Source organism: Budorcas taxicolor, chromosome 1, assembly GCF_023091745.1.
Source record: "Budorcas taxicolor isolate Tak-1 chromosome 1, Takin1.1, whole genome shotgun sequence".
Classification (NCBI taxonomy): Eukaryota; Metazoa; Chordata; class Mammalia; order Artiodactyla; family Bovidae; genus Budorcas; species Budorcas taxicolor.
Genome location: NC_068910.1, coordinates 10,376,093 through 10,403,981, shown reverse-complemented (window position 1 = coordinate 10,403,981; position 27,889 = coordinate 10,376,093). Strand labels below are relative to the sequence as shown.

Below are 27,889 nucleotides of genomic sequence, written 5' to 3'. Positions count from 1 at the left end.
AGCAGTCCTCGCCTCCACGCACACGCCAGCAGCACAGGCCGAAACACACTGGCAAAGGTGTGTATACAGTCCGTGCTCTATCCAGGTAGAGCCTGCTCGCTCCCTGTATCCTGTTGATCCCGCCGGTGGCTGTCGAGCAGGCAGACCCCCAGGTGAGCCTGGGGACTGTGTGGTCCTGGCCTGACCCAGCCAACTGGCTGCGCCTGGTTAGGTGGGCTCTGTTTTCTGCTGTCTCTGACCAGCTTGGGTCTAAGTTCTGGATGATGCTGCCGTTGAGGCAGGTTATTTACAACCCACCAATAAATACTGTCTTTGCAGGGGCAGGGTGTATATAGAATATAGATATTTTATATATATATATATATATATATATATCTTTTATATTAAAAGGAACAAGGGCTAGAGGCTGGCCCATTGCAGGGCTCAGACAGCAGGCCTCATGTGTCCGGCGGGTGGTGGCGGCGGTTCCGGGGTTTTTTCTGGTCCTGGGGTTTAGGAGGCCTGGGTGCCCCTGGGGCCTCCCTGGGACTGGGGGGCACGTGGCGCCAGTAGCCCTGGCAGTACTGGTGGATGAGGCCCACTTCTGGCTGGGCCAGCAGCTGGGCCAGCTCTTGGTAACGGGGCTTGGGGGGGCCGGTGCCCGGGGGCGGTGGAATGCTCGCAGCTGGCGGTGGAATGCTCGCAGCTGGTGGTGGGAAGAGGGCCGTACGGATGTCTTCCCGGCCCAGGACATGCAGCTGCACCCGTGTGATGACGTGCTTGAAGTTGTTCTCTGTGGCTGTACAGGAGTAGAGGCCACTATCGCCAGACTGCAGGGCGCGAAGCAGCAAGCCCTGTTCAGTGCGCAGGAAGCGGTCATCTGTGTGGATCTGCGGGGGCAGGGGGTGGAACTCAGGGACTGCAGGACCACCCTGCTGTCCCCACCAGATCAGACCACCTTTGTGGCCACCCCATGGAGGGACACCCATCTGGAATTTTCATGGAGCAGGAAAAACCCACAGGAAGTGTCCATATGACATCTGAATAAGACACACTGCCATTTCCAGAGGAATGACAGTAAGGGGGATCTGTACAATGAGAGAATTCTGGAGCATACATACAATTTCTGTTTAATGAGAATAAACAGATGTTGGGGCACCCTCCTAGAATTTCCGTTTAAGAAGGGATTGCCTAGAAGCTATTTCCATAATAGGAGGGCTACCCGATAGAATTTCCAGATGCTGGAACTCATCCACGTGACAGTTCCATACAGTGAGGTACACTGCCAATCAAGGACACACATGAACTCTCACATAAAAAGGCATGCCTACCAACAGTTTCCATGTAACATGGAAACCCCACAGAGTTTCCATATAACTGGATTCACCCAAATGATTTTCACACAGAGAAGGGTGCTTGGAAGGACTTTCTTAGAATGAGGGCTGCCCTACTCTTGGTTCCTATACCACGCTTCACCCATGTGGAATTTCTACTGTATGAGGGACACCCTCATCCTCGGCAAGGACCGTGGGGCACAGGAAGTCACCTCGCGGCGCCGGTCACTGGGATCTCGCTGGAACAGCCACTTCACGGTAGCCTGGGGCGAGCGGGGCTGGCACTCAAGGAAGGCTGTGCTCCCGGCCACACCATACTGCACAGACTCCACGGCGTTCTTATTGGCTGCACAGCAAGAGGGCGCCATGTGAGAGCAGCTCCACCTCTGGGCAGGCCACAGGCTGGCAGGGGGCACACACAGCCACACACAGCCACACACACAGGCAGGGTTGTGGCCGCAGGCACCCACTCCTGGAGGGGGTGGCCAAGGACATCCCTTCTCCAAAACCCCTCACCTCCGCAGACCACGGGCGAATCTGTGCAGAGCGGGCCCCATGAGCGGCTCTGCGGGCCACATGGTGGTAATAAGACACCGCACACTCACCGTTGGAATTGAACCCACGGCACTGCCTGATGGGGTTCCCGTGCCGGACATCCTGCCGGCGGCTCCGCCTGGATGAAGATAGCTCCTAAAGAAGTATTCTCAAGAAAGCTTGTCCCCCCCACTTCCCACCACCGGGTCTCTAGAACCCCAAAACTCCAGGCTACAATGCCTCACCCACAGAGACCCCCAGGGCAATATCACATCCATCTCTAGACCCCCAGGACAGAGCCTTTTGGTCAGAATTCCCAAGGTCTCAGGGTCCGCACCTCTTAGAGGATGCTGTGTAGCGGGAACAGGCTTGGCCATCCCAGGCGCAGTAGGGGTCCCGGGCGAGGCAGCAGTCGGCACAGGCAGCCCCGTATGCCTGGCAGCGATGCAGGCTCAGCTGTGTGACGCCCACGGCTGAGGCCACATACAGTTGTTGCTGTGGTAGGGGTAGGGGCTTGTCAGTTCCCTCCTGGCAGCCAGCCTTCCTTAGGAACCAGCTGAGCTGGGCTCCTCCCCTTCCCGTTAGGTGCCTAAGTATCCCCCATCTCTCTTTACCACAGGCTTGACCCTAAGGGGAGGCGGGCTCCATGCCCACTCCCAGCCCACCTTGCCTAAACTCACCCTCTTGGAAGAGATGGTCATGGTCTTAACAGGCGCTGGGTCCTAGAAGAAAATAGGCGTTAGCGTGCAACCCTGGGGACCCCCCTTCCTGTCCTGACCTGGAGGTCTGAGGTCAGGAGGTGGCACCGAGGGTGGCTGTGGTGAGCGCAGCAGGCCTGGGTGGTGTCACACCCACCTTGAAGACCTCCACCTCCTCTAGCATGAGCTCCTCCATCTCCTGGTCATCCTTAGGCAGCACGATGACCTTCTGCACTGTCCCGCGGTCTGGAACGGGCCGGGCAGGGCCTCAGCGGGGCTGAGGGTGCTGGGAAAGGGGCACCAGCCTCAGCCCCTTCCCCCACCAGGGCCCAGACCCCCAGGGGCAGTGGAGTGGGCATGCTCTGTGCCAAGGTGGAAGAGCAGCCCCCAGATGAGGGCAAGAGGCCTAAGGGGGCTGGCCCTGCATAAGGAGGGCGCCACAGCTAGAGTCTGCCCCTCTGCACCCAGACCCTCGTTTAGGAAGCTGAGAACAGGACGCAGGATGCATTACCCTGGGTTGAGAACTACTGGGACAGCGGTGAACGCGGTCTGCACGTGTACACGAGAGCATGTGTGTACTTGGACCTGGGTGTTCTAGAAGTGCCTGCCTCTGTCGTCCCTCTTCCTGCCCAAACATGGGTCCGCAGGCACCCTGGGTCCCCGTTCTCCCGGCCACCAGGAATGAGGATGGGAATGGGGTTTCCCCACCCTCATTCTCAGTCATCCTGGTGATAGAGGGCTCCATGGGATGAAGCAGGCGGCAGGGGTGACACGGTCAACCTTGTAGCAACCCCCCAGGAGGTCAGGGCCCAGCCCTGTGGGTCAGCACCCTCCACCCGGTGGGCCCAGCGTGGGAGGGGCCGGGAGCAGCAGTGGGTACCTGTGCCCAGGAAAAGCACCTCATAGCGCCCGTCGGCTGCGTCCACCTGGTCCACGGCGACAGTGGTGAGACGATAGGGAGCGCCCGTGCGGACCACCAGGGGCCGCCGCTGCAGAGGGTAGATGGCCTGGTACATGAGCGGGTGGCTGCGCATGAAGTTGATGACTTCATCAGGGTAGTCCTTGGTGGACTTCATGGACGGCGTGAAGGTTCCGCCAGGACACTGCAGGCAGGTGATGAGAGTCAGGCCCAGCCCGCCCAGGGCCCGCCGGGCCCATTTGCTCCAGAAGAGGTCTCCCCTGTCTGTGCCCACCTGCTCCACACCTCAGAGCTGCCCCCCATCTGGGCTTCTGCCCTTCACCCAACCTCTCTGCAGTTCCTGCTCCAGCTGAGGTCCCAAGGTCTCACCCGGCCAGGTCCCATGGCCATCTCCCCAGCTCACGTGCCATGATCTTGTGGCAGCCATCTGGCAGAGCTGACCGTGGCCTTTCCAGGTCCTCATCCCCACCCACTTGTCTGCTTCCTCTGACTGCTCTTCCAGACCCCCCGCCCCCCGCTCCACCCCCTGCTCAGCGGGAGCTCCTGCCCCAGCCTTGCCATGTGATCGGATCATGATGTGTTCCTGCGTCCACTGCTGCGGTGGCCCCACCACACGAAGATCAGTGGGTCTCCTCCCTGCAGAGGCTCCTGCCCACCCCCCACCTCCAGCCTGCCTTGAAGACCTCCCCCACAATGTTTAGCTCCCAAACAACCCCTGCCCCTGCCCCCAGAGGGTGCACCCTGCCACACCCAGTCACGGTCTCTGTTTCAGGATCCTAGCTGGCTTCTTTCACAGCCTGACACTGTTTGTAAACGGTGGAGTTTTCTTTTTAACTTCAACTTTATAGCGGGTGAATGGGGAGTTTATACGTGTGTGTGGTCCACCCTTCCCCCCAGCCTGCCACTTGGCTGTGAGTGTCACAACGGTGGGGCCCACGTCTGCAAAGGGCCTGACCCAGCAGAGGTCTCGGAGAAAGAGAGGAAAGGGAAAGGCAGGCTGAGCGGGGTCCTCACCGTGCCGGGCCGTGGGTAGGGCATCTTCCCTGAGAAGGGCATCCACTGGTAGTTGGGGCCCTCCTTGTGGGCAAAGGGCCCGTTGAAGACCATGCGGATGTCAGCCATGGAGTAGACACACACGGCAGAGCCTCGGAACACAGAGCTGCGGGCAGGGCAGGCTGCTGCTGCGGGTGGGCCAAACCCTTGGCCCAGGGCCCCTCCCCAGCCTGCTTTCGCCCACAGCTCCCCACCAGGATGGGGTTCTCCACAAGTCATAGCCCCTCAAATTGCCACCCCCTGCTACTGCTGGCCCTGGCCCCAGCCTCACCCTGAGGAGGTGAAGACAGCGTAGATGACTGGGTTCCTCACATCCTGGGTCTGCTGGACAAAAACATCCTCTGGGGATAGAAAGAGATGGGGCTGGGAGCATACCCCAGAGCCCTGCCCACTCCAGGGAGGGGGCACACCATGCTTTCCTGACCACCCATCTGGCCGCCCTCCCCTGAAGTGGCCACGGCTCCCGCCCGGGTGCTCACGGAGCTCGTCGAAGTGGGTCTCGATGCCATCCTCGCCTGGCACAGAGCAGACCAGCCTTGCCTTCAGGAACGTGCTCCACTTGTTGACCAGGCAGCAGTGGCCACCGTCATCATTCTGCGGGGGGCAGGCGCTGAGTCAGATCAGCTCGCTCACCCTCAAGACCCCGTCAAAGCCGGGCTGACAAGAGCCAGGACCGGGCCTGGGCAGGGGGCAGCAAAGGGGCTTCGTACCAGGCAGATCCGCCCAATGCGGGCGTACACAGCAGGGCTCTGCGGCGCCTCTATGGACCGCTCACGGAAGAAGAAGTAGAGCTTGTCATCGTTGCGCTCGGCACTGTCAGGGATGAGCTCGGCGTGGATGAAAGAAGGGTCTGCAGGCAGGCAGGAGTCAGCAGGCAGGGCCCTCCTCAGACAAGGCTTCTTGCCCAGATCAGGTGTAGGAACACCCCCAACCCTTCCCTTAACCCAGGATAAGACACCACCCTTGCCCTAGCCAATCAAGGGCCCCCAGATTTTCCATGAGTGTTGCTTTAGGGTCACTGTGCAGCACCCCAGACATGCTGCCCACTGGAGCTGTCGCGGGCTGTTCTCACCATTGAGCCACCGAGAGTTGTACTGATCTGTGCGCATGGCCGTCTGCTTGCCAAGGGTGCGGAAGATGGCTGCGTCCGTGCCCATGAAGTCGATGTACACGCCTGCATAGAGCTCCTCGTCTGCAGGTGGGCCAGTGAGTCAGGGGGACAGTGCACAGCTCAGGTGACCTCCGGGGCAGGGGCCCGTCTCCCCTACTCAGGTTCTCCCGGGTGGTCATACCACCAGTGGGGCGCTGGGGACTGTTTTGACGACTGGTTCTGGGAGGACTGGGATTGGTTGCAGCCAGAGCCGATATTTGTGGAGTAAATGCTCCCACCATGGCTGATTTCAAGCTATTACCCTGAGTCACCGAGCAGAGTGGTGAAGAGCTGCTCAAACCAGTGGACAGTATCTCTCACGGATATTCACAGAAGATGTAAATAATCTCAAGAGTATAGATAATAATAAAATGTAGTAAAATAATTAGGAAGTAATGTGTTTGGAGTATCTTTACCTTTGTCTTTACAGTAATTTAATTGTAAGCTTATATAATTGACTTTTTAATAATATCTGTGTTTAATAGCTGCTCCACAAAATACCTGAACATTTAACAGAAAATCTGACAAGTGCGCTGGCTCCAGCCCACCACTCCAAGCTGCTCCTCTAAGGTTTTCTCAGCAGGTCTGGTCTTCCCCCATCGGACTCCCTGGTCTGGATCCTGCCATCCAGCTAAGAGACCTTCTTACCAAGATGGGGGAAGATAAAGCCCACCCACCGCCTTTCCCAGGCTTGGAGGTGGCACACTGCCCAGCAGCTGCTGAGAGGCAGACCTGCTGGGCAGCCGGAAAACAGGCCGAATGTAGGGACCTGGGTCAGCACGCGGCTTGCCCGACCTGGGGGTAGGGGGCCGCAGCTGCTCCTGAGGCCCCAGGCAGGACTCCTTCTCAGAGAACCTTCTCCCAACTCCCCCAGACACCTGGCCAGACCAGAAACCAACTCTCCCAGTCAGTCTCTGGACCAACACCCTCCATTGGCGCTGCCTTGTGGGCCTCCCCTGGTCTCCCAGACGATCTAAGGCACACTCTGGGACCAGCCCTCCTACAGGCCTCAGTGCAGACCCTGCTTGTCTTTTCCTAGGAAGGCTGCAGTCTGGAGGGCTTTGACCTTCACATGGACCCCAATGTGGATTTCAGGGTAGAATCTGGCCCCCCGAGCCTATCTCCAACCCCCTATCCAAGGGGATGGATGGAGGCTCATGCCACCTCGTCTCTGCCCCTCAGCTACTGGGGTCTGGTCTGTACTCTTCCCCTTGTCAAGAGAGGCCACAATGCGGGGGGCGGGTTTCAGACACGGCGATCTCACGGTCTCTTCTCTGGGATAAGTGTTGGCGCCATGCTCCCTGCGCCAGAGGCAGAGGTCACACCTTTAGGCCACAGAACCGGGGTGGGGTGAGGGCACTCACTGATGAGGGCTGAGGCTGTGTCCAGCTTGGGGTCGTAGGGACACTTGCCCTTTCCTGACTCGAGCTTCTCAGGCTCCAGGTAGAAGACGTAATCCTGTAGGGCAGAGAGGGGCGCAGCGTCGTCCAGGCTGTCCCACAGCCAGGGAAGGTGAGGGTCACCGGGCTCCCAGGGTGACAGTGAGCCCCCAGGGGAACCCTGAAGCCACCCTGCTTCCCTCCCCAGATCTCACTGGGTTTTAACTCCATCTGGCCAGGTCTCCCAGGGCACGGTCGTGCTGTGGGTCCCTGAGAAGTTGTTTCCTGGTCCAGGTCTCAGATAAGACCTGGGCATCACAGGTCTCAGAGGACGCTGCTTTGGGGACCATGAGAGGGGCATGGGGTGGGCTTATGGGGACTTCAGCCCCTCCGTGCCAGCTGGTTCAGGGAGACTCTGCCCAGGGCCCCCCAATGGGCCACAGAGGCACACCTCTCTGAGCTGTGGCTGCCAGTCTCAGGCCACAGGAGGGCTGCTGACCCGACCAGGGCAGGGGGACTGGCCAAGGGCCTGGGGTCCTGCCCTTTGCCATCAGGTCCCACCAGGCCCGAGGGCTCTGAGGTTATTGTGCTGCCGGGTTTTGCGCTCTACCTGTGGTCCTTGGGACAGACTAATAGAGCAGGGCTTTTTCCCTGCCCCTCAGCAGAGCCCCCAGCCCCACACATCTCTGTGGGGAGCTGGGAGTTGAGGGGTCTAGCCCAGACCACGTGGAATTCACATCCCTGCAGATGCTAGGAGGCAGGCTGGTAGAGGCCCTGGGACCAGGACAAGCGCACGAGGTTAAGGGAGGGAGAAGAGACAGGCAAGAGGCAGGAAGAAGGCGCAGCAGCGGGCAGGGATGGTGATGGCAAGGTGCACACAGGCCTGCTTCCAGGTCCACTCTGCACACACACGGGGCTGCACACAAAGCTTGGCACGCGCCACAGCCAACACACGGAACCCACTGTTCACACCCTGGGCACGCACACACACAGTCTGAGCGATCCCACCTTTCAGCACTCCCTGCCACAGACGCACCAGCTCAAGTGACCACTTGCTCTGTCACTCACCGGCAGCCCCTGCCCCCCTGCCCGCCCCTGCCCAGCCCCGGCCCCTCCAGCCCCGGCCCCCAGTGCCCCCTCCCCCCAGTGCCCCCCAGCCCAGCCTTGTCCCAGGTCAAGTCTAGTAGAAACACAGTTCTGCCCCTCCCACCCCGGGCAGGGGGCTGTGCAGGATACCTGCATTAACGCATGACCCAGGGCAGGCCTGGGGCACCGACCCCTGAGAGCTACGTCAGGCTGAACACACGCGCCATATTCCCGCACTGGGTGCTGAGTAAGGTGTGGGCTGGAGAGTGCCCTACGTGTGCCCACGCATATGTTGGTGTGTGCTCACACATGTCTACACACGTGTTCTGAGGGTGTTCTGGCTGTCCCCAGGGCTCCTGTCTTCCCCAACTGGTGACTTCATGATTTCTTATCACACTGAGGCTGACACGAGTCCAACTGGGAATGCCTTCAGAGCCTGAGGGCACTGCAGGGAAAGGGGTGGGAGGGGGCACACAGGTAGACAGAAGACCCTGGGAAGGCTGGCCTGGGGTGCGGGTTCCTGGCTGGAAGGCCAGGCCCGGGGTGAGTTCGGTTCGGAGGCAGTACTGCCTGGCAAGGGCCTGGAGGGATGAGGCCCACCTGGCGTGGGGCTGTGGGCGTCGGGGAGAGGGCGCCATCGGTGGCTCTGCTGCCTCGGCCTCTGACCACCTGCATCTGGGTCCAGGGCGTGGCCTGAGAAGACGAGGAACACGGGTTAGAGCCAGGAGTGGCAGGGGCTGGGGGAGCGGGCTTGGGCTGCCAGCCTCTCACACCACACACGCCAGAGACACACACAGGCACACTGGGCCCCTTGGGCTCACACATGCACTGCCGTGAGGACACGTCCACACAGCTGGGGCACACCTGCACACACCCATGCCCCTTTGGTCCAGTCGCTCTCACACACACTCTACAAGGTCACACCAGCTCACACGCACGCCCACATGGAAATGGAGTGGGGTAGAAGCAGGCGGGCAGAGCTGAGGAAAGGGCAGCTCTCCCCCAGGCCGTGGGGCAGAAGCTGGCCCCGGCGTCCAGCCTCCTAACACTGAGGCCCCCGCCAGGCCCTCTGGGTTGGCTGCAGGGGGCACCGTCCACAGGCAAAGCCAAGAGAACTGCTGCCAGGTCTGGAGTGAGCGCTTACTACACGCCAGGCACAGGGCTAAGCGCTCTGAGAGCATCAGCTCACTGCCGCCTCCTCACACCGACCTGTGAGAAAGGCAGCTATGAGCCCCGTTTTCAGGTGTGGAAACGGAGGCTCTGAGAGGTGGAAGAGATCACTCACCCACGGTCACAGGGCCAGGAGGTGGCAGGGCTGGGGCTCAGGCCCGTGCTCCCGTCAGAACCCTGGAAGGCAGCTCCCAGTGGGGGCGGCCTCGGGCCAGGGCGGGCCGGGCCTTACCTCGGCGGGGCGGGGCTTACCTCGGCGGGGCGGGGCTTACCTCGGCACGGCGGCCACGGTTTACATAGGCACACACGGGGTTGTAGGCTCCAGTGCCACACACGTACAGGTGTGTTCGGTTCCAGGGCTGGATGAGCCTGACGAAGTTCCCGCACTCACCCTGGGGCCGGAGGGAAAGCCAAGGAGATGCCCTGATGCCTGCCGGGCCCCATGCCTTCCTGGGGTCCCCGTGCCCCCTGCCCTCCCCACCCCAGCCCACCCGTGGACCCCACCACACTCACGTTGCCATCCTTGCCTGAGAGCACGCACTCTTCAATGCGCTGTGGGGTGGCTGCCCAGTGGATCTGCCAGAGAGGGGGATCAGAGGGCCTGCTGGCGGGGGCCCCCACCCTGGGAGCCCACATCCCCCCACGTTCTTCTGCCCCACATCTGGCCTGGCCCTTACAATGAGGGGCTCGCGGTTGATGTCATGCAGGTCCAGGGACAGCACGTAGTCCTTGCTGCCCACATACATGCGGTCGTGGTCCTCGTCCTTGAACAGGATTCGGTAGTCGCTTGTGTTGAGAAGGAAGTTGAAGAGGTGGGCGGTGCCTGTGGCTTTAAGCTCTGTGGGTGGAGGGCAGGGCAGCAGTCAGTCAGGCCTGCCAGCCATCCCCCTCGACAGAGGCAGCAGTCCCGCCCCACAGTCATCTCAGCCTCCGCTTCCCCTGCAGAGCCTACTTGGTAACCTCTTGAGTCCCTGACATTCTAGGAGGAGAAAGTGGGATGACAGGTGGGCAAGCCAGGGAAGGGGCCACACCCAAAGCTGGGGCCGTGATTCATCGGCAGCCCAGCCAGTCTCCAGGTCCCAGTGAAAGCACAGTGGGCGCGGGTCAGGGCGCGTGATGGCATCAAAGACTCTGCTCAGGTGAGGGTTAATGCTCCCACGCTCAGGGTGGAGCCAGCTTCCCATAGGGGCCTAAAAGGGTTAATGAGCAGGGGTGTGGGGGTGGGGGCAGGTGCATCAAGAGAAGCCCGGAGACGCTGGCACAGAGCCGGGGCACCCTGTCCTCACCCCAGCTGCCAACAAGGCAGGGGGCAAAGCGGGCACACACAAGGTCCCCACCTTGTCGGAAGCAGGTTAGCCAGGACATCAGAAAGCCTTGCTGGAAGCAAACTGCCCAAGAGAGCTTGGGCTTCCCCCAGACCCCATGGGGTTGCTGATGGTGGAACCCTCAGGCCACTTCCTGGAACCAGCCAGGAAGTCCTTCCCAGGAAAGAGGCCCGCCCTCTAGGGCTGCAGCATCCCCGGAGGCTGGGAGCAGCGTCTATCTGAGTCCTCAGTTTCTCTTCCGTGTGGCCCTCTGACCCACAGGCTGCTGGGGGAAAGCCCTCCTTTCTGAGGATGAAAGTTAGGAGGGAACTTGGCTAGTGATAGGCCAATGACAGAGGATTCCAGGAAACTTGGGAACCTTCCTCCTCTGGGAGAGGGAGTTCCGAGGGGTCCCTGTGGCAGGCCCCTCCTCCACCCACCCCCAGCAATTTTCAGCTTCACCAGAGAGGAGTGATTGTAACCAGGGTGATGGATATTCACCAGCACAGGAGACTTGAGACGGTAGCACGCAGAACCAACAGTATGCATGTATACACCCGGCCCAGGTACACACACATGTACATATTGGTCCTACGCCACATGAGGCACCCACCAAGGGAGATCAAACATGCATTCTCCCTGCCCACAGCTGGTGACCCATTTCACAGGTGGGGCAATCGAGGGAGAGACCTGGAGAGGGGGGAAGAGCTGGGATCTGAGGTCCTCCTCAAGGTGGAACCAGCAGGGGGCTCCCTCCCATTAGCCCAGGCCACCTTCTACTGGGGCAGCTGTCTCTGACTGGCCTGGCTGACCCTGACCCCCCCGCTGTGCTCTGGGGAGCTGGGAAGGGAGCTGGAGAGGCTGAGCCTGAGAGCAGCTCTGAACGGGAGCTTCAGGATGTGCTGAGATGGGCGTGTGAGGTGGGCCGGGAGCCAGGGGACTCCCACAGCAGACCCGGAGGCCACGTCTGAGGCTGTGCCCTGCCCAGCCCTGACTACGACAAGAGAATACAGGTGATGACCTTGGCCCACCGCGGGGACGCAGGGACACCAAGGGATCAAAGGGCCGATCCCTGCCTGGCTTCGGCCTCGTCGGCGGTGCCTCTGAAGTCCTGGGCAGGGCAGCCTGGGCACCTGTCCTGCACCTGTTGTTGGGCCACTCGGAGTCCCCCGCCTGGCCACCCAGCCATCGTGACAACAGGAAAGTAAACACTCCCCCACCCCCAGGGCCAGGAAGTGGCCAGAGAGGAAGTGGGGCTGCCAGCAGAGCCCCCCCAGGCTGGGACAGCCCGCCAGGGGTTATTTATACCCTGGCTGGGGGCATGGCCTTGACGGTGCCCTTACCCATCCTGCTGGGCTAGGGGGCATTTGAGGGGCAACAGGGGGAAGGGAGGCAAGGCTCAAGTAGGCACCTTCAGACACAGGGATCTAGGGTAGGGGGAATTTCAAATATCTAGCCCCAGGGATGCAACCGGCTATAATCCCTACATCCCTGCCCAGCCCTGTGGGCCCCTATAATCTCAGCCCTCCCACTCTACAGTGCCAGGAGCCCCCAAGTTTTCCAAATCCCCCTCTCAAGTTCAAAGTGCTGTGAGGACAGAGGAGAAGGCCATTCAGCAGATGAGGAAACAGGCCTACAGGAGGAGCAGGAGGCTCGCCTTGACCTGACACCCTCACAACCCTCCGGGTCCCTGCCCTGGGGGGAGAGGTGGGAATGGAGGGAGCCTCTCACTTAGTCATCCTGTATCTATCATGAGCAAAGCCCTGTGCTCACAGCATCCAGTTTACAGATGACAGGCAGAGCAGGAAAGTGACACATCGGAGTGCGCAGAGCGTGGGATTCCCGCCCAGGTCCACGGCCTTTTGGACTGAAGGAGGGGCCAGCCCTGGCAGAGCTCATCCTGGTGGTGGTGGGGACTGCCTGCCGGGAGGGCCAGGGCCGGAAGGTGACTCGTCCTCCACTGACAGGGCACATGACTCAGGACCCTCGGGACCCCTCCCAGTGGCCACGGGATATGGCGTCAATGGCTCTGTTGTCACAGGGTGTGATGTTTTGGTCACTGTGGAAACAGGCGGGTGTGGGGATCCCCCATAAGGCTGTATAGAGTAGGGAAGGGACGGGCCAGGGGCCAGGAATCTTTGTCCTTGCCATGGGCTCCTGGCATGGGCTTCAGGAGCCCAGTTGGGGTCACTGAGTGCTCATTTCCTGCATGCCAGATTGTAGTAAAGAATTACAACAAGGGTCCCTGTGACAGCCCTGCAGCCCCAGCTCCAGACAGGAAGACTGAGGCCCAGGGGAGAGTGGTGCTCACCTTAGGTCACCAGGCAAGGACTGAAACTGGTATCCTGTCCCCACCTCCCCTCTGCCACAGAGTGAAAGAACAGGGGGTCTTCTTCACTCCTCCCAGAAGCCCAGCTGAAGACAGGTGGTGGCTGAGTAGTCCTGGGCGTACTGTTCTGACACCTGCATCATCAGCAGGCCTAGAACCTAGGGCTGCCAGCTCCAGTGAGGGGCAGGGACTTGGGCCCAGGGTACCTGGGGGCCTGAGCACGCATGGGTGTGCAAGGGGGAGCTGACATGGACCCAGGCTGCTCACGTCCTCAGGCCAGTCCCTACCTCTGCTCCACTTGTTCCAGGCCCAGTTCTGACAGCGGGAGTGTCACCCCCCTGCTGCAACCCCAGGAAGATACAGACGGAGGGGCCAGGGCACAACCAGCCCAATCCAAGGCTCTGCAGGTGCCAGGGATTCAAATCTGGATGAGCTCTCATTTTGGGGAGAGGGTGGTGTGCCTGGGTGATGCTCCAGGGACGAGTTCCCCACCCCCAGGCACCACTGCAGGCTGGGCACAGGTCGGGTGGGGCAACATCCGGGAAGGCTTTTCCCGTCATCGGGAAGGAAGAGCCTTTTCTGGCATCAGCCACCTCATTTCCGCAGCCACTCCCAGCCTTGACAGTCTCCCATGGCCATTAGACAGTTGGGGTCCTGGCCCAGAACAGCCTGGCAAAGGTCCAGGGGCAGGAACTTTCTCAGCGTACAGGAGCCTAATCCTGGGGGGGTCTCTGTTTCCTCCTTCCTGGGAAGCACTTGGTGCCTCACTTGAAAGGAGGAGGTGGGCGAGGACAGTGCTGAGGGGGCGTGTCTGCAGCCCTCACCCACAGACCCCGAGTGGGCGGCCCCTGACCCCTGCTGCCCGTCTCTAGGACACCAGGTCTGTCGCCAGTGAGGCAGGGGCTGCTGCAAGAGGGGGGTCTTGGAGCAGAGATGGGTACCCCGCCCCCTTGGTTACAGCCCTACAAAGCAGCAGGCCTTGACTGACAGTGTCACCTCTGGGGCTGTGCATGGGTACTGCGAGCTGATGGACAGGTCCTGGCAGCCCAGCCCTGACCTCTGACTTCATGTGGGCTGGGGCAGCCCTAATTCCTAAGATGAAGAGAAATGAGGCAGAGGGTGAGGGGCAGGGGTGCGCCAGGGTGTCTGTTAGGACTCTATCCTCTGGTCCTTCTGAGAAAGGAAACCGAGGTGGACAAGGAGATGGGAGCAGGAGCAGGAGGGGCAGGGTCCCTCCTGGACACCCTCGTGGGCGCTGGGCAGGGGTGGCCCCCAGCCCCTTCATCACTCCCCCAAGCTGTGAGGGGCCCCAGAGGAAGGCCCAGGGGCTGGGCTGGCCCCCTGGCTCCCGGCCTAATCCTCTTTTAATGAGCGGCCAGCCGGAAGGCCTCAGCCCCTGGCCACAGCCTTGCAACCCCAGAGCTCCAGCCAGGCCAAGCGGGGGGCAGGGCAGCCCTAAAGCCTTTGCAGGCACCTTTCTCCCTGCTCAGCACCCCACCTCCCACATACCTCAATGCCAGGGTCCCGACATCTGCAGGGATACACCAGGGTGACATGTGCCTCGTGCTAATTGTCTCCTAGGTACTTACCATTTATTCAGGTCCAGGTCCCACAGGGGGCTGAGCAGGAGAGGCCGTCGCGTTTGATTCAGGGGCTGACTCCCCCAGTCCCTTCCCTCCGCCACCCCTCGGGATGTTTTAGATGGGAACCCCTAGAAGCCAGACCCAGGGGTTTGCCTGGGGCTTAAGCTGTCTGCTCCCTGGGGGATGGGGGGCAGGCTCTAGGTTCCTCTGGCCCCAAGCCCATCAAACTCTTTCCTCTCCAATCCCATCTCTGAATCAGGCTGTCCAGAGCGCAGACCCACAGGCCTCCCTAGGAGGCATCCACACTCGCCCCTCTTCCCCCTAGGCAGGTGAGCCAGGTCGGTGCCAACAAAACCAATTACAGCAGCTCTCACCCAATTAGCAACTAATTATGGCCTCGTAGTCCATTCAACATAATTAACATGTAAATGACTCCACGTGTTTATATTCAATAACGGCTCTGATTGAATTTAATTTAAAAGTCTGAACTGGGGACCCTGTTACCGTATTTCACCACTTAGAGCTGCCACTTCCTGGGAACGTCAGCTTCTCCAGGGGAGAGGGACCCAAGGCCAGAGTGGACGGCGGAGGGACAGGCACCAAGACAGTGGCCGAGCCCTGGAGAGGGTGGAGATGTTTGCAGTCCCTGGCTCCCTGACATGCCTATCCCAGGGATATGGGGAGGTGGTAAGATCAGACCTTGATGGGACCCTCAGGATAGGAAATCCTCTGGAACAAGGGGCCCCTTCTCAAGAGCTACTGTAAACATTGCAGCTGTTCGGTAAACACCAAGCTGGAGCAGTCCAGCTGGGCTAAACTCTGCTGCGGGCTCCCCTCTCATTTTGGGGGCAAAGGGCTGGAGGCTGGGGCCCGGCAGGCCCAGGCGTGCTGTTCCCACGCCCGTTCCGCCCCAGCGCCCACCTGCCCCGCCCAAGAGAAGACAGGCTGGGGGCACAGCTCATCCCAACCCAGGAAAAACCAGGTGGGAAGCGGCAGCAAGGCCACCCCCTGGCACACACAGGAGGAGAGCAGAGGTTGGTTCTACACGTCCCCCCGCGAAGGATGTCCAGTGACTTTCAACCATTGTGTCCTAGCTGGCAGGGGCCCTCCATCTAGGTGCCTCCATTGAACCCTGCCCAGCCCCAGGGCCACATGGTGCCTGATTGTTCTAGGTCTGGGCTGGTGGCTCCAGCGGCCAGGACATCCTGCCTGGACCGGAATGGTGTGCCTAGGAGGACACCTTGGGCATTTGTGGGCCAGGCAAAGTTCAGAGCTCTAGCCCAGCTTGGAAAAGACACAGTGTGGTCAAGGAGGCAGGCTTGAAGAAGCAGGGTAGCCCCCAAGCCTGGGGTGGGAGGAGAGGGCCTGAGCCAGGCAAGCAGCTCACACTGGAATGTGCCCCCAAGAAGTGGGAATGGGGTGGGAAGAGGGGGCGGGCCCTGAGGGGAGGGTGGCACCCACCCCTTTCTCAGGTGGAGAGAGTGGATCAGAGCCTTCAGTTCTGCGGGCCTGGGGGCCCACCCCTCCTCCCACATTCCAGACCTGGCCCGGAAGCCCCTCACTCCTTACTCCACCTCCTCCTCCCTTCTGTGACTGCAAAAGACAACAAACTCTCCATGGCTCATTTACTCTGATAAATCAACCAGACGGACAGGCCAGGATGGGACCAACAGGCTGGTGGGTGTCAAGACCTTCCCCCTGCCCTGGGCCCCGCCCCCATCTCTGCCCTTTCCAGACTCCTGGAGTCCATCCCTGCAGCCCCATTCACGTCACCCACCGAGAGAGTCCCAGGGTGTCCCAGACCATCTTAGCTCCCTCCCTAGTATTCAGGTGGGGAAACTGAGGCATCATCACACAGGCAGCTGTGTGCTTAGGGTCAGCTCTGGGGCATATGGTGAGGCTGTGTCAGGAGTCCAGCAGGACTCAGCTGGTCACCCGTCCAGAAAGGCAGCGAGTACTCTACACAGGCCTGGTGCTGGGACTTGGAAAGTGCTGAGCAAAATGACAGACAGCGTAGAGGAGCCCAGAGTGCCACCCATTCTATCCTGATTGCTGCAGGAGCCCACGAGGCCCCCACACTCTAGCAGCTGCTCTGCAGTTATAGTGTAAGACAGACTGGAGCCACCCACACGGGCTGACCAGCAGGTCCACACAGTGGACTCTGCTCCTGGAAGGAAATGAGGGCATCAGCACGGAGCCCTAAATGGGAAGAAACAAGGTTCTTGGCCGGGTGCAGAGACCTGAGAGGAAAGAGCATGTCCGGGTAGGAAGCCAAGCAGGGGTCATGGTGGTGACGGAGGAGATGGAGGCAAGAGGGGACCGGGAGGCAGGAAGGAAGGAAGAAGACTGGGGGGAGGGGGGTGGAGCCAAAGCCTTTTGCCCCAAAGGCCTCCTGGTCCCTGGAGCGGGCTGTTACTTTGGGACTGTTCCTGCCCTGCAGAGATGCGGCAAACGGGCAATACTTGCCAGCAGCCCCAGTGGGAACACCAGAAGTCAGCCTAGCTGGGCCTCCCACCGGCCACGGGCCGGCCTCCTGGAACCTAGGCCAGCAGCCACCGCCCAGACCCCATTCTTTGCCGGGTCAGGATCAGTGATCAGGGTCTGGAGCCCAGGAGGCCTCCACCCTCTCCCTGGGGCTGCTTGGCAAGCTGGGGGGGTGGGGGGGGTGGGGCGAGGGCCTGCAGGCCTGCCAAGCTCAGGCACCCACGTGAGCTGGGCTTTGGATTCAGATCGGAGCCTTCTGGCATCCAGGCCTCTGGCAAAGGCCCTCCTGCTATTTCTAAGAAAAATGCAGCAGGAATCTTCTCTGCTTCTCCAAAGCTCCAAGGGCTCTCTTGGGGTGGGGCTCAGATTCCCAGGACAGCGCCAGGTCAGGCCAAGCAAACATGCTCTCGGCCCAGTTGTGTAGATGCCCAAGTAAGCAGTCCAGGTCTGGTCACCCAAAGCACAAGCTGTAGGAGCCAGAACAGTGCTCAGGGTGGGGGTGGGGGTGGGGGTGGGGTCACTGCAGCTGATCATGGGCGCCACGATCATGGGCATAAACCAGACTGTGGCACCCTTCTCCAGAGAGATGCCCCCCAGGGCATCCCCTCCCCAAATGCACTGTCTTTCCCCCAGTATGTATGTGGTACCTCTACCATGAAATAAAGAGCTTAAAAACCAAACCCAAAAGGGAGAAAATGCAAACTCTATATCTTACCACCGAGAGCGAGCCCCATCCAGCATCTTGCCCTTTCCCCAAGTGCTGCACCACACACACCACCTCTGCTTCTGTTCTTCCAGAAATCTCCCTTCCCCTGTTGGAGATACAGCTTCCTCCAAAATGCCTGTCCAGATGCTCACAGCAGAAGTCCTCCTCCTCCTGACCCCACTCCACCCACAGGGCTCAGAGCGTCTTTTGCAGCCTTTTCCAGACACCGTCTGCTTCACCACAGGTTAGAAATCTACAGGGAGAGGTGAGGCGGTGCAGACTCCTTGGACATCCCCAGGACTAGCCCTCACCTGTCTGCCAACCTCAGAGTAGCTCCTAGTTCTGAGACTTCCTTTCACCAGAGCCACAACGGTGTACACAAAGTTAATACTCAAAACACAATGAGGTCAGCATCATTTTTTATCCTCATTTTACAGATGAGGCAACAGGACACAGAGGGACTTCAGTACGTAAGGTCTACCCTCGGCCAGGATGCAAGCTGGGCAGCTTGAGACTTCCGGATGCTGCTTCCACGGGACCACTGCCATCCTCACCTTACATGGAGAAACCAGAGGTGGGAAAGCTTAGGCTACCCATCTGAGATCACACAGCTGAGAAGGTAGGATGGGCTCTGTCTGCCTTCCAGGCCAGCCCTCTCAACCGGCACAGCATCACCTCTGCATTCAACCAAATGTAAGTGTCCTGCTCTGCCTGACCTGGGGGAGGAGCTGGAGGTCTCCTAGTTGTCAGGAGTCAAGTACCCACAGCTCTGGAGACATCCCTCTGAACCCCCCACCACCTCTGGAGGGGTCACGGGGTTGGAGGTGCGCATACACAGGTGCAGACAGCCAGGAGCCCACTCTGAGGCCGCTGCCTCTCAAGCCACAGGGTAAAAGATGCCTTTATGGGCCAGGATGAGATTTTTATCTTGGTGGTTTCTCTTTAAATTCTTTACGATTACGAAGCAGCGGGGGCTGCCAAGGAACATGATTTACTCCTTGAGCATGCACCAGCTCCTCAGTCCGTGCCAAGAGAAGCTGGAGCCAGGGAGGGAGGGGCAGGCGTCGTGCCAGGCACCCAGAGACAAGGCCTGTGCTGCGGAGGCCCAGCCAGTGGCGGTCCCATCTGAAGCTTGGCGGGACCTGGAAGGACCACAGCTGAGGCCCTCAGCCCTGGCCTGGCTGACCCCGGCGGGGCCTCGGGCAGGTTCTCGGCAAGCACAAGGACCTGCCCCGCTCTCTCTGACGGCGATCTGTGGCCAGCTGAGGGACAGCCAACCAGCCCCCCCAGGACCTCCCAACTCCCCAAGCGGCCACTTTGAAGGTCCATCTTAGGAGAAGGGGTAGCTCTCATTTCCAGGAAAACTGAGGTACCAGATGCAGGGATCTGGGCTCAAGTTCGTGCTTTGGGTTTCCTTCCTCCCTTGTCTGGCTCATCCTGGAATATTTAGCCCTCCCCAGTTTGTGATCGCCAAGTTTCACTGTAATTGTCAAAGCCATCTACCCAGCTTTCTGGTGCCACTCCTGGCCTCCAAGCTCCTTCTCACCCTTCCCTTTCAATCTCAAGCTCTAAGCCTGCTTGGCTGGCCAGGGAGCCCCGAGGGGGCAAGGGAGGGTCCTTAAGCTCCCTAGGCCTGCCCCAACCCATGCTCAGTCAGGGCAGCTAAGATGAAGCTTGCTAGAGACTCTTCCACTTCAGTCCGTATTCACCCCATACTCACTCTCCCTTGGGTGAAGTAAACGGACTGTGACCCTTCCTAACCTCCAATCTCTTCATTTCCTAATAAGGAGGCCAGGCGACTCTCGTTCAGCCACACACACATGATGTAAGTGGTGGCCCTGTTCTGGGCCATTTACCCCAAAGACTCAGAGGCTGGGCTGATGTGGGCTGGGGGGCAGTGCCCAGCACCCACCTGTTCACCCGCCACCTACAGAATGTCCTTCCCACCGGGCAAGCCAGATATGCCCAGTCTGAGAAGGCTGAACCCCAGGGCTGCTCTGGACGTCGGAGCTCTTTCCTCTCCTGGACTCTGTTTTTCCTTCTCTGAAGGGAGACAGCTTCCCAGGGGACTCTGATCAGTGGAGGGGCTGGGGTGACGGACAGCTGGATTCATAGGAAAGGAGCAAACCCAGATGCTGTTTCTCCAGCGGGAGAGAGCACAAGAAGCCTGCCCAGTGCAAACTCAACACTTTCCTTGGGAAGTTAGCCTGGACAGGCTATGGGCGGCACTGCAGGGTCCTCAAGGCTTAGACCAAGCTCGTGGGAGACGGCTGGGCCTGCCTCACCAGCCTGCCCTCCAGCCTAGTCTTGGGACAGGCTCGGGCATCAGGCGGAGCCACGTTCCATCTGAGTCTGGCTCCTGAGTGACCCGGGAAAGCCTCTGGGTCTGATTCTTCACAGGAAACCCAGGCAGCCCTCCTCCCCAGGCCTTGATGGGACTACCACTTGGTTATCATCACGGGTACCTACTGTGATTTCTATTATTTTCATCTTTCCTGACCTCCCCTGGCAAGGTGACCTTCCACTCCATCTCCCGGCTCCTGCCTCAGTTTCTCAGTAGCCCGGCCACCTCATGTCATCACAAGATCCCTTTCCCTCTCCAAACACCTCTTGACCTCAAGTCCTGGCCAAAGTCAGCCTAGGCAGGAGCTGTGTCTTGTTGGGGGTGGCTTCCTGGGAAAAAGTAAACATTCCCTACGCTGAACAAAGGAGCTGGCAGGGCCTTCATACCTCCCTCTGCAGTGGGAGGTGGTACCCTAGGGCTTGGACAGTCTCAGGGTGGGGGAAGGAGGGTATTTTTTCCTCCCAGACTTGGCCAGTGACTCTGGGGTTAAGAGGACTCCAGCCCCAGGCAAGCATGGATAGAAAAAAGAAGGTCCTGATGGCCAGGTCACTAGTTCTAAGCATCCATGAGCACTCAAAGAATGCCTCTCCTGCTCTGGAAAACCTTCCCCACTTGACCCTCGTTTCCGCATGACCCTGGCTGTGCTTCTGGTGGGACAGGATAGGAGATGGGCCATAGGATTCCTCCCACTCCGCCTGGGCCCCTTCTCCTTACACCCTCTCCAGGCTTTCGGCCTGGCTGGGGCGCCCAGGCTGATGGGCAGGCAGCAAGCCCAAGCCTGGCCCAGTTCCTGCCTTTGTTCCTTTATCTGCCCTGGGCAGCGTGGCCCCCCTCACACCAACACCTCTGGCTTATTAGAGGGTCTCGGCTGACTAGGCTGGAACTAGCATCTCTCAACTGCCCAAGGAGGGGAGGGGATATGACTAGGCCAAATTCTCGAGGCCTGGTAGGCTAGCTGCTTTCATCTATCCACAGATGGAGAAGCTGAGGCATGGAGCTGCTGTGACCCTCAGGGCTCCTAACAGCACCCCTCCCTGTGCCCCTTGGGTATATGCAACAGGAGGCAGTCCCTCCAGCCTTAGAAACAGCCAGGCCAGGACCCCCAGGTTCCGTAGATGTCGGTCTCCATTCTCACTCCACAAATGCTCACTGAGGGCCTACCCACCACCGAGGGCCGCGCCATAGGTATCTCCTGGCTGAGACCATCCAACATGACAGGGGAGAAGGGTGCCTGGGGCCTGGTGCACAGTAAGTGCTGGGCTCCCAGGAGGCATGGGCCAACTGGGTGTCCACTGTCTTTTCAGACACTCTGTCTGGGAGCACCCCACCCTGTTTACTGCACAGCCCCAAGTACTCAGCACAGGGCCTGGCACATGGCAGGGACTCAAGTATCTACTGTAAGCGGCATCCACACATAAAAGTAGGACAGGAGATCAAGTGGGAGACGGAAAGGTCATTCAGGACAGAGAAACCTGCGTGTGCAAAGGCACAGAGGCCCAGGGATGGGGTGGCCCCAAGCAGCCTCCAGCCCCACCCCAGGCTGCCACAACAGTCAGTGCCACAGGCTGGCTGCCAGCGAGCTGGGCTTTTAGTCAGTGTGGGTGTCGGCTTCAGAGCTAATTGAGAGGGAATCGACCTGACTGATGTGAGCGTCAGGCGTCGGCAAGACCGGGACACCAGGACACCAGGACACCAGGGTTCTATTTCTGGCCTCGCCTTTGCCTCCTGCCTGACCTTGGCCCTGCCCTCATCTGAGCCTCAGTTTCTCTCTCTGGAAAACAGGAACAAAATCTTTTGTCCCTTTGCCCCTGCAGGTCCAAAAAGGTTTAAAAGGAGCGTCCAGAGACCCTCCCTCTGTCTCGTTCCTTCTACTTCCTCTCATGGATCTCCAAGATGATGACAAACACCCAGAGTGGATGTCTGGGCTCCAGGATTCCAAGGGTCTGGAAACCAAGTCATCCTCCCAGCCCCTGTTGTGGGGAGTAGGGGGGTGTTCTATTCTCCCTGCCAGCACCCTGGGTTGGGAAGGGAATAAGAGGGAGATGGGACCCCTTCAGTATTTATTAATATGCTCTGAGAACCTCCACCAGGGAATGGTAGCAGTATCAGTGGAATGAATATCTCACCTTCCCAGGCCTAGGAGAGGGGTTGTTTCTTTTGTCCATTTCTCAGGCCCTGCGTAGGACTCCTCCCTCCCTAGGCGCACTCTCAGAAATTCACTCCCTACACCCCCCGTCAAGTTGCAGGAATGATATGGAGGCCAAGAGAGGGGTTCTTCTAGGGGACATGGGAACATGGTGAGGAGGGGCTGGGCCTCATCAAGCCTGAGGAAGGAAAGGCTGACCCAGCCTCTCACCCTAGTAAGGGTACCTGGAAATCTGGTCAGCCAGGGCTGAGTTGGCCCCACCCAGGACAAGCAGCTGAATAAGGTCACTCTGGGTCAGAGGAGGGCAAAGGCTGAAAACTCAGCAGTGACCCCAGGTCCCCCAGGCACAGTCGCTGTCTCTTTTCTCAGGCCAAGGGTAGACTCTTTAGATCACGTCTTTGAGTTAGTGGCTACTGAGTGAGCCACTGGTATGTCTGAGGCTGTGGGCCACATGTATTCACCAGCCTAGCTGGTTAGCTGCAAAGGTGATGGAGCTGGACCAGCATCTCACTCTGCACACCCCAACTCATCATTAAAACCTTTCACTGTGTGCATGCGTGCTAAGTTGCTTCAGTTGTGTCCGACTCTTTAAGACCCTATGGACTGTAGTCCGCCATGCTCCTTGGTCCACAGGATTCTCCAGGCAAGAATACTGGAGTGGGTTGCCATGTCCTCCTCCAGGGGATCTTCCCAACCCAGGGATCAAACTTGCATCTCCTGTGGTTCCTGCATTGCAGGTGGATTCTTTACGGCTGAGCCACCAGGGAGGCCCAAAAACCTTCCGGTGATTTCAGGCAAAGTGCTCACTGGGGATCTCGGGCCTGTCACAACAGCACGTGTTCTCCCTGAACTCACCAGGGGCCCTAGACTCCTCCAGTCACAACACAAGAGCCCCCTCCCCAATTCTTAGAAGCCCCTCCTACCTAGAGACCCCTAGGATGGTTCCTCAAACACCCACACCCCAGAGGAGCAGATCCTGCTCCTCTAGCTTTTGGAGGTCTCATCATCTGTCCGACCGTCTGATCGATCAGGCAGGGCAGGACCAGTGGCAGGGAAGGGCTTCTGCAAGCACAAGTCTGAAAGATGTGACGCCTCTATCTCCCCCAGTTATCACATGGACAGACACCCTGCAGACTCGAGCCCAGAGACCATACATTCTGGCTCTAGAAGCAGCCCAGACTCAGGACCCTTCTCTAAATGTCTAAGCAGTCCAGTCTCTAGCTTTTCCCAGAAAGTCACCACCTCCCCCAACCCGTACAAACCACCCAGTGTGACCCATGTGGCTGTACAATTTGTTCTTTCTTGCTCTGACCTCTCCTCTCTCTCCTTTGAAACAGGACAAAATGCTCTGGACAGGGGGATGCGAGGGAACTGCAAGGGAGCCTCTTACCTTTATATGAGAGCCGGATCCGGGGCATGGCTGGGAGGTAGTCCTGGGTGGGGGCGGCTGGCCAGGCCCCAGTGAGCAGGGAAGCCCAGAGGAGGAGACCAGCGACAGGCATTGTGGAAGGGGCCTAGGGCCCAGGAGTCAGGCAGCTGTCTATACACCTGGGAGGAGGAACAAGATTGAGATATGTGAGGCAGAGCAAGGTATCCTGTCCGACCAACATTTTCTTGTGTAATTCTGCCAAAGGTACCTCAGTTTCCCTATCTGAACAACTAGGGTGATAGGTACCTCTGTGCTCACATCCTCAGCCTGGGGCCATGAATACCATAACGTGAAAATCTCATATACTTTCCTGTCCCTAACAATGGGTCTGAAGACCAAGCAACTGGGTGCAGTCTAGGGTCAACAGGGCTAACAGGGGCCAGTGGACACTCAAACCCTTCCCCAACCACAGCTTCCAGACTTCCGTTCACAGGGCTCAGCTCAAGGAGGTGATCTTACATCCTTCTCCAGTTTCCATGCATCCACCTCCCAACCAAATAGGCTGTTCCTTCCTCTCCCACTTCAGGGAATGGGGGAAGAGATGGGTCCAGTCCTGCAGGCTCCAGCCAAATCTCTCCTCTCAGTAAAGGGAAACCTGAGCCTGATGATTAGAGTTGGGAGCAGAAGAGAGCGGAGGATAAGTGAGAAACACATAGATGGCCTAGAGAGAGACAGCAGCCAGAACAGGAAAGGCAAAGAACAGCAGGGCCTACTTCTACTGAAATCGCAGCAGGAGGGATCCAGGTCAGACATACAGAAGGACTTCCTGCCCACGAAATTTCCAGCTCTGCCTACAGAGACCAAAGAAGGGGAGCTAGGGTGGCCATCAGGCCAGGGGCAGGGTCTGAGCCAGCCTCAGTGTCCCCTCAGTGCAGAGCTCTGATACAAACCTGCAGCAGGCCCAAGTTTCCACACAATGTTTTTCAAATATTGTCTCCCCAGGCAGGCTGGCTGTTGGGTAAACGCAGCCCAGCACCAGTTGTCAGAACATATTGCTCCCTCCCGGCGAAAATCAGCGCCAACTTCCCAACACCCCCCCCCCACCCAGATGCACTGTGGGTGGGGGCAACAATGACAATGTGAGCCCCACCCCCCAGAACTGCCAGGTCTATTTCCTTCTCCCATGGGAGACAGGGACCCTAGGCCCATTTCTAGGACTCTGGGGTAGGGAGGGGAGGCTGAGGGGTATTGTGATCTGTTAATCCCCTGCCCTGGCTGGCATCCACTGAGGCAAGGCTCCACATCAGGACTGTCCAGTCTCACTTGACAGACCCCGATGTCCTCCTGGGACCCACCTCCCCTGAGCCCTTGCCTCTTCTGCCAAGCAAACCACTGGTGATTCCTCGGACAGGAAGGGCAGCTTCAAGCAGCCTGACCCATTCCCCATGTGGGGCTCTCTGTGGGCACACCCTCTCCGGGGTACCTCTCAGGTTCCATCAAAACCTCCCATCACAGGTGCTAGGGAGGCTGGCTGAGGGAGGGGAGAATCAGAACCAGCCGCGCCCCCTGTCCGCCTGGAGCACAAAGCTGGAGCTGACTGAATGGCAGGCCCTGATTGTGGGGGGTGGTGTGGGAGAAAGGGCTGTGCAGCTACTGGCACCCTCCAGTGCACCTGGGAGGCCCCCTCTAACAGCTGTGGATATACACACATCCAAACTTACATGCCTGCACTAGTCCTTACAAGCATATATATATATATATATATACATATATACACACACACACACACACACACACACACATATATGTTTGTTCAAGAACTCGACCTGCTAGTAGGGTGGGGCTTGAGGAAGTGGGGAGATGCTATTCTAGCTCTCTCGGGGAGGGCTAGATGCAGGCTGAGTCCCTTGGAGAGTTTTGATCCTAGGTATCAGGGGGCTGGGGTGACTCGCCTCCCCTCCTCCCTGTGACCTAATTTCTCCTACATCCATTTCCATGGTGACAAGGTCAGGGTCACCAAGGACAGTGTTGGGAGTCCCCCCAAGGAGTCCAGGAACCTGGAGGGCCCTGCTCCACTGGGCCCCTATAGGGACCTCCCACAATGCTTTGGCCTTTTAAAGGGGTGAACAGGGGATGTTCAAATCTGTTGGGGCCTCAGGCCCAAGTCTAGGCCCCCTCTTTGGCAGCTTGGGGGATACAGCAGAGGAGGAGAAGGAAAGAGGAGGAGGAAGAGGAAGACAGAGATAGGGATGGGGCAGGCATTTCCACAGTTGTTTCTCCCCTGCCAGTCCCTGGATGCATTCCACTCAGCCCCAGTCCCAGAGTAGCCCCTGGAGCAGTTGGGTCCAGCCCAGGTGGGTGGACAGAGAAGGAACAGCCACCGCCACCTGGGAGCCCACCAGGAGGAGAGCATAGAAGGAAGGAAAGAAGGCTGGCGGGAGGGAGCAAGGGAGGGAGGCAGGCGGGAGGGAGGAGGAGAAAGGGAGGAGAGAGGGAGGGACGGAGGAGAGACGTTCGAACAAAGAACCGAGGAGCTGGGGCTGGCAAGGGGTGCAGGGAGGGGCGGCCAGACGAAGGGGTCCGGAGGCACCTGGGGGCGGAGCAGGGGGCTGGGAGGTCACATTGTCCAGCCTGATCCAGACTTCTTGGGATTGGGCGGGTGGGGGGCACGGGTAGGGGGGTGGACAACCTGCCTCAGGGAAGGAAGGTCGGCTCCTGCGAGCTGAGAACTGGATGGAAAGGCTGCGGGGGGCGGGGGGGGGGGGGGGAACATGATGGAAAAATTATTAACAGTACCCCATCCCCCATCTAGCTCCTCCGACACCCCCCTCCAGCAGGCCAGAGCTCCTTCCTGACTCCTTGGCTTCCCCCTCCCCCAACAGCCTATGGACCAGGAAGCAGAGACACCCCAGCACAGCTGATGTTGAAAACCCCTCTTTCGTGGTCAGAGTTTCCTAGTCAAGGTCACCTGGGCTTGGCTCCATCTTCCCCTCAAGGTATGCCTAGAGCAGCAGGGGGCTGAGGCTGGGTTCCCTCCCCTCCCCAACCCCCGCACTTCCGGGCCTGGCTCCTTCAGAACTGAGGGGCAGCAGCGGGGGGAAGCATGCCCAGTGTCCTCACCCTCCAGGACACCTTACCCCAAGGGTCCGGGCACACTCCCTGGGCAGCCTGGAAAAAGGCTCCATCTCTATCCAACCCCCGGGACTGGCATGAGCCTACCAACCTCTGGGTGCAGTTTCTCTATCTCTGCAATTAGAACAGGGGCTTCTGGGAGACAGTCTGGATGAATTGATGAGGACAAGAACCCCCAATCTCCAGAGCCGACACATTAGCGCTTTAGGTTCACACCCCACCTCCCCCAGGTGTTCATGGGCTGGTGTTCATAACACAGTTATCTCAAGAATCAGAAGTTGTTTATCCAGACAGGCCTGCAGCCCTAGCTCCAGCCGAGCCCTCCTGGGCCACCTTGACACTCTCTGGTCCCACCTGCTCTAGGCAAGTCCACCAAGCTCCTGTCCCCTACCCACTCCACCACTTGGGCCCCAGCCTGACCAGATTGGGGTGAGGGGGGGGCTTGACTGCAGGCTCTCCCAGATCACTTACTACCCACATACAGCAGAGCCCCTAATCCAAGCAAAACGCCCTGCTGGAAGGCAGACACGGACTAGCGGCTGGGTCAGCGGGCTGGCACAGGGCTGGGAGAAAAGCCTTGGGGCTGGCCGTCCTGCCCGGGCTGATCTTGGAGACCCTCCACGAAGGGGCTGCCAGGGTAGCGCTTCCCTTCCAGTGGACGATCCCCAGATTCCAACAGTGAGACAGGGCAGGGGTACCTACTAGGGAAAAGAGCTGCCTGAGGCGTTAGTGGGAGAGCTCAGCCAGGGGAAGGGGCATCAGGCCTCCAGCTACAGCAGCAAGGAGGCGTATGGGAGCACCCACCCACCCAGAACCTCTCGGAGAAAAAGTTGCTTTGCACACTGGTGACCCCGCAGGCCACATCCTTCACACATCTCCACGTCGCTTCGATGTTGAGGGTCCGGGCAGCCCGGACAGGTACAGCGCCCACTCTAGTCCTGTCGTCCTCGCGTCCGCGGGAAGCCCACTGCCTCTCCGAGCCCCGCGCCCCAGACACTTCCGCAGAGTTGCAGTGCCGCGGGGCCCAGAGGGATCGCGGGGTGGCCCGGCCGCCTGCCCGCTCCATCCCGGTTCCCGCCGCACTCACCTCTTCCACGGCGGCGGGGCCTGGGCTCCCGAGTGGCGGCGGCGGCAGCAGCAGAGAGGCTCCCGGTTGGGCCGGTCCGCGCTAGCGGCCCCCCGGGGCCATG

At 59.4% G+C, this 27,889-nt stretch overlaps 1 protein-coding gene across 2 annotated transcripts; it reads right to left on the bottom strand.

Moving 5' to 3' along the window:
• SEMA3F (semaphorin 3F) lies at positions 1-27,889 on the bottom strand. Of its 2 annotated transcripts, XM_052640291.1 has the most exons (19): positions 27,787-27,889; positions 23,589-23,746; positions 9,980-10,140; positions 9,816-9,878; positions 9,575-9,694; positions 8,733-8,825; positions 7,032-7,125; positions 5,590-5,709; positions 5,228-5,367; positions 4,997-5,111; positions 4,789-4,858; positions 4,479-4,623; positions 3,426-3,648; positions 2,703-2,791; positions 2,528-2,569; positions 2,185-2,342; positions 1,919-1,986; positions 1,526-1,659; positions 1-869 (listed from the first exon to the last, which is right to left on the bottom strand). In XM_052640291.1, exons 2-19 carry the CDS (start codon positions 23,698-23,700, stop codon positions 438-440), a joined length of 2,379 nt encoding a protein of 792 aa, XP_052496251.1. In that variant the 5' UTR covers positions 23,701-23,746; positions 27,787-27,889; the 3' UTR covers positions 1-437. The 2 variants fall into 2 exon arrangements, with proteins under 2 accessions (XP_052496251.1, XP_052496338.1); XM_052640378.1 differs by lacking the exon at positions 8,733-8,825.